A 15,675-nucleotide genomic window follows, 5' to 3' on the forward strand; every position below is an offset into this window, starting at 1 on the left:
ATCTGGAGACTGAGTCTGGATGGGGAGGAACAGACTCAGGCTCAACCCTAGTGAGACGAAGCGGCTATGGATTTTGAGACCTCCTGGTTCCAGAGCTTTTCCATCTCTTCTCCTAAATAGGGTACATGATTTGGGGATCCCCCAAAACTTACAACTCCTGCTTAAAGAGCAAGAGATAGCCATGGCTAGGGGATCCCTTGCACAAATTCATTTGTGCAACAATTGCATTCAATCCTGAATTGGGAGGCCCTCTTCGTGGTCACTCATGCCTTGGTCGCCTCCTGTCTGATTTCTGCAATGACACCAACATGGGACTGCTCTTGAAGATCACTTAGAAGCTACAACTGGTCCAGAATGCAGCAGTGGGGGGCAGCTATGAGTGCAGCTTGGTATTCTCATCTAACACTGCTACTTCATGAGCTGTACTGGTTGCCAATGGTGCTGGTTATCACTTTTAAAGCTCTTCATGGCACAAGGCCTGTTTTTTGTGAGATCACCTGTCTCCGATTATTTTTTCATCTCCAGTAAGATCAAGCAAAGCTGACATGCTCTGAGTCCCATTGCCTAAGCAATGTTATCTTATGAGATCCAGGAAACATGCCTTCACTGTTCTTGCACCTGCCCTATGGATTAGTAGTCCCCTAAGAACTGGATGACCCTTCCTACTTTTGCTAAGGCTTTTAAGATTTTTTTTCCCCCCAGACATTGGGTCAGGAGGTCTTCTGAACCTGTCCAGACTGGTTGGGCTTAATTGTTATATTGCCTCCAGTGTAATTTGTTTTATATTTGATTATATTTTTATACTACTAGTGTTGTTTTAATTGTATGCTGCCTTGAGTCATATGTGGAGAGGATGGGTATATAAATTGACTAAATAAATACATCTGAGGTGCTTTGAATTAGGCAGGTTCCAGGCAGGCAAGCCCAAAGCTGCCTGTCCTCCCACCCAAGAGACCACATCCCTGACCATCAGGGCACACTAGGCACTGCCATCAACCGCTAAGCCTGACAAAATTCCCTGGAAGGGAGCAGAACAGGGTCACCAGTCCATACCATGGTGGACAGTAGAGGAGGGTGGGCCTCCCCACTGCCACCAGACTAAACAAAGGGTACCAAAGTCACAAGAACCACAAGAGTCAATCTACCCATGAGGCTGGGCCAGAGAAGACAAGCTGCCCCCCGCAAGGTTTCTTGATTGGTCTCATCCACATGTAAAGCCCTCCCATCACCAGCCAGCTGGGCCCGTGAGCTGCACAGGTCATGGAGGTTGCCTTGGAACTGGACCTTCTGGGACTCTTGCCGAAGGGACTCCCAGATGTTGGCTGCCTCTTCAGGGCAGTTGGACAAAACCTGGGTGGCACAGGTGTGGAAGTCTTCCCAGGACCTGCAAGAAGGACAGACTCAGTGAGGATTATGCAAGCTCCTCTTCAGCATTTCATAACCCCTTCCAAATAAAAGAAAGCAATAGAGAAGAGAGTGGGAACACAATTCTTTTTGTATGGGTGAATAGTTATATGCCGTTCCCTTCTTTTTCAGATATTTTTCAAGAAGGGGCTGGTGTCAGCAACAGCCTTAGCCATGTGGCTAGAGGCTTTAGAAGCCCATCTTCCAAAAAGATAATGTTGAGAAGAGTCAAAAATTGAACATGAGTACAAAGAACCAGTTGTTTGTTAGCATAACTGTGATGCAAAGTGGCTGTAGACCAGCACTAGCCTTCTAAATCAAGTTCACATGATATTTCCTGTATTTCATTCTATCCCTCTGACCTGATCCTCCTGGATGTATTTAGACTGCACTGGAAGGACATCAGGTATCATGCTTCCTCAGAACTTTTATCATCTAAATTAGGAGTAGGCAACTCATACAAATAAACTCATTTCCCCCCCCCCCACAACCAACTGTCTGGGGAGGGTTGTAGGGTGTGTGTTAATGGTGGACACAAGAGGAATTTGCCAAATCCCCACCTGCTCCCATCATTAAAAACCCTCAAAATGCCAAAATGGGTCAAAAGTCACAACATCACCAAATGGCCTCTCATGTCCCTTCATAAAGTTCAGAAGTTGAGTTATGGATCTTGATCAAACAAATAAGTTAGCATTGCATTAGATGAAAACACATGGAAGTGCTGATGGAAAACAAACCTCAGATAAACCCATACAGAACCTTGCACAGATCCTACAGGGTTTAGGATGTCACATGCAGACTCAAAGCAACTATGTCTGCATCCAAGGTAGACACATAGTCCAACAGTCCCTTGAAACTGGCTGACCTGGTGCACATATCATATTAGCCATTGTTTCCTTAACTATCTCTGGATGACTAAATATTACACAAAGAACTTTAGGCTGGGTTCACAAATCATGTTCAGCCACATGATTTGCTTAACATGTTGTACCAACTCATCCTTTATAGTTTATAATCTATGGTTAATGGCTTTGCATTGTATGAACATAGCCAGTCAAGGTTTATTCAACAAATAATGAACCTTGACTTAGGGCAATATTTTAACCCAACATTATCACCTGGTCTTTAAGAGGTGGATGCAGGTAAACTGAACACTGATGTTCTGGGCCCCTAGATGGTCCTGAAGTTCAATCTTTGGAAGGCAGTGATACTTTCCTTAGATTTATGGATTCATAGCTGGGGAGAACAAGAGGTTTGTTTTATCTCTTTCTCAGAACTGGTGCTCCCATTAGATTTTAAAGGTCTATGCTGAATTATCAGACTGGGGAAAACTGGAGCCAGCAATACTCATTTAGACAGATGAATGGCTCAAGGAATCTTCTTGCAAGCTTTTGAGATGATCCCATGGGAACTTTTCTATTCCTGAAGTGATGAATCTGCACTCACCTACAGATGGTGTCCAAGTCCTCTTGATCCTGGATGGTGTCATCCTCCTGATGCTTCTGAACATTTTGAGCCATGCTGTCTCCAAGGCTGATCAGGCACTCTGCAAATCCCTTGTAGATGGTATTGCACTTCCCGCCAGCCACATTCACTGGCTGCTCCACTAGCACTGCAATGGGGTTGAAATTGAGATATTCAGACTGTATTATCTTCAATAGCTTTTCCCAGCTCAGACCTTTATAGATGTGTTGAATTATAATTCCCATAGTTCCTGGGAAGCATGCAGGGTAGGGAGATGGAGTGGTGGTTAAGCTTTCCTGGACTGTGTCCATTTTTTAGAGGACAGCATTCATCAAACAGCCCCCAGAGCAATGCTTGCAGTGTAGGCCAGACTGGCAAATTGAAAACTTAGAGAGAAAACACCTCATAAGATTAAAATAAATATTCTGGGAAGCTTCAAAGGATGTTGCTATTCAAGAACAAGAATCCTAAAGTATCCTGAAGCAGTTTCATCTTTCTCTAAATCTCAGTCCTGGAGACAGATTTGGGATAGTACAAAGCTCTGTATTTTTAGCCAGGTTAATACAACAGTGAGGGGTCATCACCTGGAGGTGAAGCGCATAGTTCACATAGAAAGGGTACTCCTTTCACCCCTGGCATCCTTCTATTTAAATGTTTAGGCAGCAGATAACGAGAGTGATTTCTCCAAAACTTGTAAGGCAGCTTTCTATTTTTCTTGAAGAACATTTATAAGGGGCAATCCAATTCTGCTGAAATAGTTTTAAGTTATATTGGGGGCCAGAAAAGAAGTAAGCAGTTAACTGTATGTTCTGTGATTCTTTAAATATTTGCATATATAGCCAAGTTTGATTTCTGGAGAGCTGAAAATAAGACCCTGAGACTGTTTGATTTGACTACTTATTTAATTTGGTGCAAAATTTAGAATGCTATTTTGACATATGGAGAACCAGTTTGGTGTAGTGGTTAAGGCACCAGGCTAGAAAACTGGAGACCGTGCGTTCTACTCCTGCCTTAGGCACAGAGCCAGCTGGGTGACCTTGGGCCAGTCCCTCTCTCTCAGCCCTAGGAAGCAGGCAATGGTAAGACTCTTCCAAAAATGTTGCCAAGAAAACGGCAGGGAGTAGTCCAGGCAGTCATCAGGAGTCAAAACTGACTCATGATGACACAAAAAAAATATTTTGGTGTATAAAACCCTTAATGGCTTAGTTAGATATAAGCAAGTATTCATCAGGGCTTCTGTCATCCAAGCCACTGAAAGCTGCAGTGCAACAAGGTGATTCAGAAAGATGAAGAAAAGCAAGAATTCAGGACTCTGGACAGCTCCCAGAAAGCTCTTCAAGAGATTCTGCGTTTGAGCTTCAGTACCAAGGACAACTTTCCAATAATAAAGATAAAACTAAACTACCCTATAGTAATCTGAATCCCCAAATCATGAACAAGATGCAGTGATTGAATTCACACATCATGCCAAGCTATAAATCATGGTATTCACATTACCAAAGCCGGGTTTGCACAATGCTTTAAGCCAAAAGCAAATGTATCCCAATATGGTTTAACCTTATGTGAGAACCTAGCCAAAGTACGGCACCCCACATTTTTGGCTGGATTCATTTGTTCTGTTGCTTTGAACTTCTCCCATCACTGAAATGCACCCTCAACAAGATAATGTAGCTCTCTGTGGGGAAAAACGTGCCCACCTTCTGGCTAGAAGTACAAACGGTTTGCATAAAGCATCTTCCTAGTATCTTCCCCCCTTATTGTTTCCTGTAACACTGTTAATCACAAAGCTATACAAATAGCATACTTCTGTTTAGCCAGCAAGATTGAATGTAATAAGGACTTATTCAGAATGCAGAATGGACACTGTCCTGAAGCAAACTGAGGTAGTTGTCCTGGATGCAGATTATGAGTGTCTCTTGAGAAGAAGTCAGAACGATAAACAGCATATCTTATCTTGCAAACTTCTAATAGCATGCCAATAAGTACCCTCTCAAGTAGCTATTGAAGATACCTAGGCTGTGTTTGCTATACATTTAGAAAGTAACAGGCTTAGTGTCTTGGGATCCCAGTGATTATGAAAAGGAAAATCCAAACTCCCTGCCAATCAGAGCAACTCTGTCCTTGTTATGAATGGGTATAGACTGCAGTCACAGATTTTATTAATTATCTATAGAACCCAGTGCTAGTTTGTATCTAAAAGTGACAAGCAAACCCTAGGTTCAAACAAAATAATCTCCATCAAAATCATGCACACAAACATGTTTTTTAAAATAAATATATATACTGTAGATGCACTTGTAACAGGATTATTATGTTTGATCTTGCAAGCATGGAGGTGGGGAGCATACAGTTGCAATCTTTTCTATGAAATAATTATTTTATTTTATTGTATTTATTTATCACACTTCTGCACCACCCATCTTGACAAATGACTCTGGGTGGTTTCAAATTCTGAAAGCTACATTACAGATTGCCATTTGGACACATTTCTCACCCTCAGAAGAGAAAAAGTTTTATCTGGAATGTAAATCTTTCCCCAAGAAAGCACCTTCCCACCTGTTGTCTAACAAGCCCATCCTGATAATTGGTAATGCAAGAGTTTTCCAGATCATTTGGAAGATAGCAGATTGGAGAAAACTGGAGTGAAACATGTGGCATTTTGTACTCAGATTCCTAGATAATGCCAATCACACAGCTCACATCTTATTTAAATTGCTATCACCTAAAACAAAAAACAAAAAACTTAACCATTGGATCCACCAAGAGCATCAGATATGGAGCACTAGGATTAATTATGCTGATTCTATCATCAAATCAAGGACAAGGCAATGTAAGACTTCACTCCAATGCAGACTTTTCCAGCCCATTAGGGTTTTAGCATCTTGACTTATATTAAACAAACAAAAATGATTTTCCCTCAAAACCAAGACAGGAGGGAAATTACAATTCACAAGTGCCTCCAGAAAGCCTGCTGATCAAGATCCTACACAGCTCATTTGTTTGTCTTTTCTTATCAGATTTTTAATAAGCCATGAAAAAAATATGGGAAGTTTACACATCCCCTACCCACCCTTCAGTAAAAATCTGTAAATGAAATAGGAAAATAAACATTTTCAATCTAATTGATGGTTAATTATATTTCAATATTGTCAGTCATGTTCTGATGGTGGTCTACTACTTCTAATAATAATTGAAAAGACAAAAAGGAAACTAAACTCAAGTCACAGAATGTAAAGCAGCATTAAACCATTAGCAGAATCAAAATGGCTCATTAAAAGATCAAGAATATAAAAGGGTCTTTGCTTGGTACCATAGAAGATAATAAAATCTATTGGGAGTACCTTTGGATGTGAGGTCTCATTACCAAAATGTTCTCTTTTCAGAGCTTAGCCTCTTGCCCTCACCCAGTTTACCTAGCATTTATCTTGTATAAGGCCTGGGATTCCTCTCTCCTACATGAATAAAAGAGGAAAACGGAGGGCTTGATGTATTTCATTCACACACACACACACACACACACACACACACAGGCTGCAAAAGTAACTTTAGGAAAACTGTGCCAATCATTCTTTTTCTAGATTGGTGCTCAGGACTGTTGCAAGGACCAAACTGGAAAGGACATTGGAGAACAGGGCAAAATAGAAATATAAATTAACAAATAAGTACCAGATGGAGTTGGGGAATCTGTGGCCCTCCAGCATCCCTCAACATTGGCTGGGATTAGGATAAACAGAAAAAAAAACCCATAGAAGATTATTTCAGTGTATGATTACTGCAGTGAGATTACTATATGCACGAAGATGGGAAGATTTGGCATGACCCACCACAGAGGAAGGGTTGGCGAAATTGACAGACTTGCTGAGATGGACAAACTGACCTCTTTGATTAGAGAAAGGACAATCTCTACATTTATTGGTGACTGGAAATCTCTTATTGACCTTTTGCATAAAAAATGAAAAAAAAGAATGTGATTTATAGTTCTGATAATTAGACAGGATAAACTATAGAAAGAAGAGAGTCACGATGTAACTTGAGAGAGAGAGGTTAAAATATAATTGTACTTATAACTGCTGTGAAGAATATTGGAAGCCACTTCTTTATATCTATAAATTTTTCTTTATCTTTCTCCTTTTTTTCTCCTTTCTTCTCCTTTTTTTCTTATTGCACTTTTAGCTTTTTCTGTTATTTCTCTCTTTCTTTTTCATTTTCTCTGTTCTATTTTAGTTTGTATTAGTTCTTATTATTGCTATACATTTTTTCAATAAAACAAACAAACAAACAAATATAATTGGCTGGCATTACAGGGCTCTACTAGCAGACAAGTAGTTCTGTTCTGTGGAATACAGTTGATCTCTGTAATGTATTAAAGGGCAGATCTCTGACCCTTGCCAATCTTTTCCCCATACTGAGGCACACACAACACAACCCAGGACCTCACCTGAGGACTTGTCCTGCCTCAGTCTCTTTTCAACAGCAAGAAATCATCCTCGTCCAGCCACCCCATTCTTCACTGAATTAAGAAATAGCAAGCCTCACATCCCATACCACATTGTAAGGAAAGTTCACCAGCTTGAACCAGAATCACCCAAGCTGATTAAGAGTCAACCCCAACAGCAGCAAGAGGAAAATTCATAGAATCTTTTTTAGGATCCTGGGGAGACCTGGACCCACTCCTTCCAACTTAAGATGAAGAATCTTTATGGAGCCTGGTAGACCTTTTCGGACTACAGTAATGCATTTTATTGAAAGGCATAAGCTTCCATGAGCTGCAGCGAGCTTTTAGAACAAAACTGAATTGCTTCTGAATTGCAGGTGGAGTGGAAAAAGAAAGAGGACGTGCAGAAGTTCCTCCTGACACTGGCAGGTAACATCCTTGAAGCAGGATAAGGGTCTGGGAGTTTTCAGGTAGGACCCAAACCCTCTCATTTTCAGCAAGAAGGCAGCCAGCGCCACTAAGGCTGAACTACCCGCGCAGTTGATCCAGCCCCTGCAGCCAAGAGGGCTCCCTGATTCAGCGCAGAATGCGTTTCAAAAAGTCAGCAGAAAGGTGTTTTGCCTCTCCCTCTTACGGGATCTTTGGAACAGTGAAGATGCTGACTTACTGAAAAGGGAGGACGGGTGCTTGAGTGGGACGGGAGAAATCTGCACTGACCGAGAAGGAAAGGTGTAGCAGCAGGAGGATAGGGCCCTCTAGAAACCGTATTGCCCGGAGGGCCCTCACCTTGGCGACAGTGTTGCGACTTCCAGCCAAGGGGGAAAAAGCACTCCCGAAGCTTGGAAGCGACGGTTCAGACGGACGGAGACAGACCTCTTCGAGACAGACGCGCACGCAGCCCTGCCCACTTCCCCCGCCCGCTGCGTCCTCCAGATGCGCTGAGTTACAAGCCTCATCATCCACAGGCGGCGCCGCCGTGGGCCCCGAGATCTGGCATTCCTGGGCATCTCGGAAAGGCTGCCTCGCCCGGGGGCCCAGCTCTGCCCGGGGCCGCCTGCGGCTTCCCGCAGCCACTTCAGCACCTTTCTCACAGCCTGGCCGCCCACTCTAAACCGTGGTTTGGCTGTGTGGACCCGGCACCTCGCCGCGGTTTAACCCCTCACCCCACCCGATACAGTGAACGAGAAACGGACTCCGTTGGCTCTAACAAACGCGAGGCTGCAGTTCCTGCAAACATGCCCCACGGTTGGGTTCGCACCGCGCGTTCAGCCCCAACCAAGCAGACCAGGCGTTGGCTTAGCACCGCCACGTGCGAGCCCAGCCCAAGCGCGCCCCCCCGATCCACGCGTTTGAATCGGGCGCCGCTTGCGCCTCTTCCGAACTCGCTCGCAAGAGGGACGGGACGGCCGTCGCCTGCCCGCCCGCCCCCATCCTGGCTGGAATGCCTTTGCCATCCGGCTGGCGGGCTGGTGCGCTTCCCTCCGCTTTGCACGCTCGTGTGCCCCGCTGAGACACGCTCGCTCGCTCGCACGCCGGCCCGTCCCTCTCCCTCCCGCCCCCCTCCCTCCAATCCGCGGGAGTCAGACGCACCCAGATGCAAGGCGAGCAGCAGCGCCAAGGCCCCCAGCAGCGCCCCGCAGCCCATAGTGCCTCCGCCGCCGACCGCTCTGGAGGGAGTCGGGCTGGGAACTCAAGGCTGGAGAAACGCCGTATGGCTCCGGGCGGCCACTCCGCCCCACCCCCGCCCCGCCCCCGGCTCCGCCCTGCCACTCGGAGGGAGCCCGGTCGCGCGTCCGGGCCGCCGGCTCGGGCGGTCGGGTTTCTAGGGAGCTACGACTGCGCCCCGTCGAGTCCCTCCTTTCGGCCTTTAGGGAAGTTGAAAACCCACTTAAAACTCACCATGCTGGGGGCGTGGGGCCGTGGCCCTTGTCACCCTCTAAAAAGTGGGTCCTGGAGATGGGAAACCTTGGCAGCTTGAAGATGGGTGAACTTCTACTCTCAGAACCCTGGCCCTTGAAGTCCACCCATCCTCAAGCTGCCAAGGTTGAGAAGCACTGGTTTATTGAGTAGCATGAACCTCATTTGAAGAGTGGGGAGGAAAATCCCCATTGATTCCTGCAAAATACTTTGGGCCAACCTTGTGCAACCATCCTCCGGATGATTCAATTTGTCCACCCAACCCTCGCTGGAGTGCCTGCTTGCAAGCACGGGGGCATGTGAAGATGCCTGGATCCCCTTGGAGGGCAAAGCTAATTCCTAGAAGACTGAATGGTGACTGGGGGCAGTGTGAAGGGTGGTCCAGTCTGAAGGGAGCCAAGTTGGGCAGCAAATTGGTTCTTTCATTGTGTTTGCAAATCTTTCGCCATCAAAGAAACAGGGACATTTGGAAGGATGACCAATGGCCCCTATCTGGCTTTTCTCAGAAGAGAGTCAACACAGCCCAGTCTTAGAAAGGCATTTCAACCCCCTCCCCCCCCAGCCTGATAGGAAGCCAGCTGGCAAGGAAACATTGCCCTTCTTTAATCCTTAAAGCGCTTCCCGGCATCCCAGCCTATCACTACAGCAGCATCTCGGCAGGCAGAATTAGAAAATTAGAATTAGAAAAATATACATAACCATGCGTGTCCCATTCCCAATCTTAGCAGCACTTGCCATGTTCACCTCTGAGAAGAAAAGACATGCTATGACTTCTCCTCACACCAGCAGTTTGGCCTTCAGAGCAGTGCTCTCCCTCCCCCTCCCCAGATGTGCTGGCCTCTGACAAGGACTTGACCTCTATAGCAGCTGCTTCCGTGGACAGATATGATCAGGGAGGATTTACAAGGTGCTGAGCAGAACACGCACACACACAGAGCCTCATACGATTTATTATTTCCTTTGCGCGCACCCAGGCTTTTGTCTCCGTGTTGGAAATTTGCTTTTTAAATAATCACCGTAATGCAGCACTGTTGGTGTTGCTGAAACCATCCACCCACTTTGCAAGCACAGCTATTGATCCCATGCCTACCCCAAACCCTCTACCGTTTGACCAGGGGTATTTCCTACAATGTCACAGCAAGTGGCAGCACCTCCTTGACTTTGGTGGGTCCTTGAAAAGCTAAGCAGAGTCAGCCCTGGTTAATAGTTGGATGGGAAGGCCCAGAAAATCCCAGAGCTGTAGATTTAATAAAATAGGAAATGTGTGCCCTCAAATCAGTCTTGATCCTGGCTAGTGGCTGGGCAGATCCCTGCATTATTCTTGGCAACATTTTCAGGAGTGGGTTACCATTACTTTCTTCCTGGGGTTGAGAGAAGGATTGGCCCAAAACTACCCAGCTGGCTTCCAGGCCTAAGGTGGGAGTAGAACTCATAGTCTCCTGGTTTTTAGTCCAGTGCCTTTAACCTCACACCAAACTGGCTCTCATAGACTAGATTACAAAATCAAAAAACATTCCAGGTGGAGGTTGTGGCAGACCACTTCCATGCTGATGCCAAGAAAACCACACGGTCCGGAGTTATTGGGAATCAAGGTCATCTCAAGGGTCCTTTTACTTATTTCAGAGGGCCCCACACATAAAGTCCAGCCAGCCCGTTATTACTCCCTCGGCCTGTGGCGAATGGAGAAACCTTTTAGTCCTAGGGTTTATTTCAAGAATACCTTGTGTGTACCTGGGTAGAAGGAAAGTTGGGCAGCCCTGTTCCATGCAGCCATGGTGAGCTGACTTCCTGCTGGTTAGCAGGACAGCTCTGTGAGAATTGCAGGCATATGCTGGAACTGGACTGGTGAACTCTCTCTGGAAGAGAGATCATTGAGATTATCCACATGACTCCGGACAGCTGCTACTCATGAGTAGACCATGGAAACTGCTGTTTTGCGGTTGGCTTATGAGTGGAGCGGCTGGGATTTCATCAAGCTCAAGCTCACAAAGCAGCCTTTTATGGACATTAAGCTCGACCGAACCTAATTTTTTAATCACTTTTTTGGATTATTATTTTTGTTGTTGTTGTTGTTTACTGGAGAGATTAAGACTCTTCAGACTGGAAAGGCTTTACTGTATTCATCGGGTGAGTTCCCTCCTTGGAGAACGACGGTGTAAATTTTATTTTAAAAGCTTTGAAAATATATGATTTTTTAGACTATGCAGCCAAAAGGTGCTTAGTATATGGATTTTGGAAAGTTAATAACAGATTAAGGGCCAGAAGGATTTGGAATTATAGCTCTGAATTAATTAGACGATATTTTCTCATGGGAAAATGGTGATTGCTTTGGCTTCTTCAAGATAAGGCGACCTTGAAGGTTGGACACTAGAGGGAGCTAGAGGATAAAGAATTATGGAGCAGAAACCTATGTTGCATGTTTTTGAATATTTATCTACTAAACTTCTTGATAGAATGGATCAATGGCTTGACAAGATGGACAGAGTGTGTTGTAATGAAGATATAGAACAGGAACAAGGTGCAATGGATTTTATGAAATTACCTTGAAGGGGAACTTAACTGTAATACAAATGGATCTGATGGATGACATATTCTCTGCAGGGGACGGACAGCCTGAGTTGTACGTTCCCCAGCGCTGCAGGCCGCAGCCCCCTTCCACACTCACTGACAAACCCAGCATTCAGTTTTCCCACTGGCTGATCTGCTCGCTTCACTCTAACCATGACTTTATGAATGAACCACATTTGGCTGGGCTGATGCAACACGCTGAGCCAAAGCAAAGCTTTACCTTTTAGGAATGCACCGGGAGAACCCCTGCAGGTGAGACCCAACCAGGATTTAAGGAACAGAAGAAACAGCTTTTTCTTTTCTTTTTTTTTCCTCCAAAAAGTCATTTATTGAACTTGTTTTTAAACATTATTCAAAAATGAAAGAGTAAGATTCTAGATAAAAAGGAAAGAAAAAAAATGTGGTGTGAACACAGCCTCCCCCCCCCCCAACTAAAGGAACTGTCTGATCCATAAACATGCTCCACCACACTGAGTAGCAACACCCCCCGCTCCCCAGATGGGGAAGGGAGCTTTGCAATCTGCCCCCAGCCACACGCAGCACAGGGGGAGGCACCTCTCACTACGGCTGCCGTGACTCTAGAGCCTGCCCCCCATCCTCTGGCCTTTTCCAGCCGGGCATGGAGAACCCTACGAAACCCCAGGGGACCCTCCCCATGGCAAGCTCTCAAATACTTAGGAAGTGGGACTCCGAACTCTGCAGGGGGAGGAAAGGTGGGAATTCATGTTTCTGCACATCGCTTGTACAAGTACAGAAAGAGACTTGCACAGAAAGTAAGTGTGTTTTGGACTCTATGGGACTAATGCACTGGGCTAGGATCCATCCCACCCGTTGGGCGTGGACGCGTTTCCGCAGCAAAGAGCTCTCAGAGGAGGAGAAGGGCAAAATGGAAAAAAGAAAAGCAGCCACACTTGGTCAGCCGTGACAGGCGCCGTTGAGCGAGAGGGGCCAGGCCTTGTTAGGACATGCTGGGGGCGACGAGGCCTTGCAGCATGATCATCAGGCGACGGGCAGGCTTGCTCACATTGTTGTGAGGCTCCACCTGCAGGAACTGGAAGAGTTTCTGGCGCACCTGGTTCATCACGGAGCCCATGTGGTCCCGGGTGATGGGGTCACTGTGATCAAGATGCATCACTGCCTCCTCCAGGTAGCTGCAGAGCGGGGAGAACACAGCCCAGAATAAGCAGGCCATCCTGGCTACAACACGGTCAAGGAGGGCCACATACCCTTAGCAAAATTCCATAGAAGTGTAGGAAACGGGCAGAATCCACCCTTATGGGGGCTTAGATTTCATTAGAAGTCTCTATCCTTTATGAATGCAAACTTGTGGGCTAAGACATGGTTTGCTTTGATCATGGTTAACTGAGTCACAATCGCTGGGTCCATACATTGGGCTAAGCCTTCAATCATGGCTTGCAAGCAGTAATGTCTGGGTTCACGCAAGGTAAGCCCAAAGCAAACAACATTTCCACTTAGTGAGATATGCAAACTACATTTACACGTCCTGTGAAGCCAGAGGTTGTTAAATGAACCATTGCAGCTGGATACACACATTGTTAAACCCTGGTTTGCAAACCACAGTGGCTGGATTCACTGATGTAGCATATTAAGCCAAAGGCAAATAAATCACATTACAGTGTAGCATGTTGTGTGAACCCAAACAGTATGTGGACAATGCCTTTAAGCAACTCCCTTGTTGTTTCAGTTCTATTTTGAGAAGAATTTCTGATATTTATAGATGCAAATGTGTGTTTGTGTCTGGCCAATGGCTGTTCAGCTCAAAAGCTGGAGAGGCAGCTGGAAACCGGTCCTCAAAGTTTAGTTTGGCTCCCTCCCACCCTTCACGGCCAGCAAAACTAAAATTATATATTAAAAAATGGACATAAGGCGCACATATGGTTGCTCTCTCTTTCTCCAATCCAGAATCTTTTTCTTTCTCATGAAAAGCACAGTCTGGCCAGAGAAAGTATCTACTGTGTCGCCTGCTTTCCGAATGAGGCAGAATGTACCTTCCTGTACACACCACCGAATCATACTCACTTGAGTTTGAGCTCTGTCCGGGCGCCTAAATCTGAAGACAGCTGCTGAATGAGAGACAAGAGGACCGGCTGGGACAGTGGACAAGGGTGCTGCCCAAACACTTGTTGAGGGTCAACTGTCTCACAGACGTAGAGGACCAGGTTCAAATCAGCTGCAGTGAGAGCCTGCAAGGGTGAAAAGGTGTATTCAGAAGATCCAGAGGTATGCTGGGATGTCTTGATATAATTGGAAAAAGCACCGGGGTGGTAATCCACAGAACGGCGATCCACCTGTGCTCCATGATTTGAAAGCTCACACTTCCACTTTCAAGCACTGGTAGCATTCCCATCCCAAATGGCACACGTGTCAGGGAATTGTTAAAACACACAGGGCCACGGTAGGTGTTTCAACCTTGAGAAGGCAGAAGAATGCTAAGGAGTTATTAATCTCTTCTGATTAATCCTGAATGCAAAAGCAGAGTCAATTACCCCAACGTGGCACTTTCAGGAGTGCAGGCCCTACTTATGGATGATGGAAGGGCAGGGATGGAGAAAGGGTGGCACATAAATATATGTGGTACCAATATGTTCAGGCTTAACATTTATACAATTCATTTATACAATTCATTTATACAATGAATTACACAGCTGTGTGTGGTGTATGTTAGCTCAACAGCATAAAAGCACCTGAGCCTTATAACCGGAGTAGGCAACATATAGTCTTCCAGATGTTGTTGAACAACCAGCCCCAGCCTTCCTGATTAACAGCGAAAGATGCTGGGAGCTGCATAGAAGTGACATATTCCTGCCTTTGAGAGAGACTCCTAAAAGGATGCCAGTAGATGTAGCTCAGCATTCTTGGTCTTGAAAAACCCTCAGTGGGTTTCCTTTATTAAGCCCTGCGACTGATCCCCAGAAGGCCTGGTAAGAAAACATTTCCATGGGCAGTTGGAAAGACTACCTGGCCTTCCAGTCAGAGGATGCATACCTGTTGGAAGGCTTGGTTCAAGTGTCCCTGCTGCAAAAGCTGCAGCATGTGAGCCTGCTGGGACTGGAAGTCCAGGTGAGTAGCAGGGATGGGCGTGCCTGCAGCTGAGCGCATCGCCTGCATGATGCTTGAGGTGACCGCAGCCTGCTGCTCCTTCATGGCCATGCTCACCTCTCCCTTGATTACTCGCTGTACCTGAGCCAAGATGGATTCCTGCATGCTGGACAAAAGGTGAAAAAGAAGAAAGGTCACAGGGATCCTACAGCACTGAGGGTGCAAAACACACAGGACAAAATACGTGTTCGGCACTCACTCAACACTTCCTTGGCAAACACCACTGTGCAGCAAAACAGAGTAACTGGCCCTGACTCATCCCATCCTTCTCTTGTGGCCCAAATACCCAATGAATGGCTTCATTCTATCAATTTTATTTAAGACTTCCCCAACCTGGAGCTCCCCAAATGTATCTGAGTGAAACTCCAAAGGGGGCACCAAGGGTTAGTGGGAAGCTGACATTTCTCCTTTGCAGGGCCTGAATAGGCAAGAGGAACAGCTTAGGTAGTCTATTTTGTGGAGTCAGCGAAATTCTAGGGAGATTTTTAATGTAGATCAGCGTTTCTCAGCCTTAGCCACTTGAAGATGTGTGGACTTCAACTCCCAGGATTCTGGGAGTTGAAGTCCACACATCTTCAAGTGGCCAAGGTTGAGAAACACTGACGTAGATCATAAATAATAGTTTTTCACACATTCTCTTAATTGCGCTGAACACAAAGACTTTTGGCAAGGTGAGGGAAAGGTTTTGTTTCTAGATGTTGGGAAGCTTCCAGTGCTGAGAAGTCTGGCTATTGTGAAGAAAAGGTAATCATCAAAGGTTACTGTGG

At 45.7% G+C, this 15,675-nt stretch overlaps 2 protein-coding genes across 4 annotated transcripts in view; both read right to left on the reverse strand.

The window, feature by feature from the left end:
- Nucleotides 1-210: 210 nt before the first annotated feature.
- Nucleotides 211-9,001, reverse strand: NRN1L (neuritin 1 like). Its single transcript, XM_063312864.1, has 3 exons — nt 8,894-9,001; nt 2,851-3,016; nt 211-1,384 (listed from the first exon to the last, which is right to left on the reverse strand). Exons 1-3 carry the CDS (start codon nt 8,946-8,948, stop codon nt 1,099-1,101), a joined length of 507 nt encoding a protein of 168 aa, XP_063168934.1. The 5' UTR covers nt 8,949-9,001; the 3' UTR covers nt 211-1,098.
- Nucleotides 9,002-12,082: 3,081 nt separating this feature from the next.
- The window catches only part of EDC4 (enhancer of mRNA decapping 4), a 33,662-nt gene continuing 30,069 nt past the window's right edge, over nt 12,083-15,675 (reverse strand). For 2 of the 3 annotated variants that reach the window (XM_063313168.1, XM_063313167.1), the window contains exons 27-29: nt 14,795-15,014; nt 13,829-13,992; nt 12,083-12,939 (exon numbers count right to left, since the gene is read on the reverse strand). In XM_063313168.1, the coding sequence (XP_063169238.1) occupies nt 12,747-12,939; nt 13,829-13,992; nt 14,795-15,014 (577 nt within the window). In that variant the 3' untranslated portion in view covers nt 12,083-12,746. Of the gene's footprint in view, nt 12,940-13,828; nt 13,993-14,794; nt 15,015-15,675 lie in introns of those variants that run through there. The other variant, XM_063313169.1, reaches the window with a different exon arrangement.

This window comes from Candoia aspera, chromosome 11 (genome assembly GCF_035149785.1).
Source record: "Candoia aspera isolate rCanAsp1 chromosome 11, rCanAsp1.hap2, whole genome shotgun sequence".
Classification (NCBI taxonomy): Eukaryota; Metazoa; Chordata; class Lepidosauria; order Squamata; family Boidae; genus Candoia; species Candoia aspera.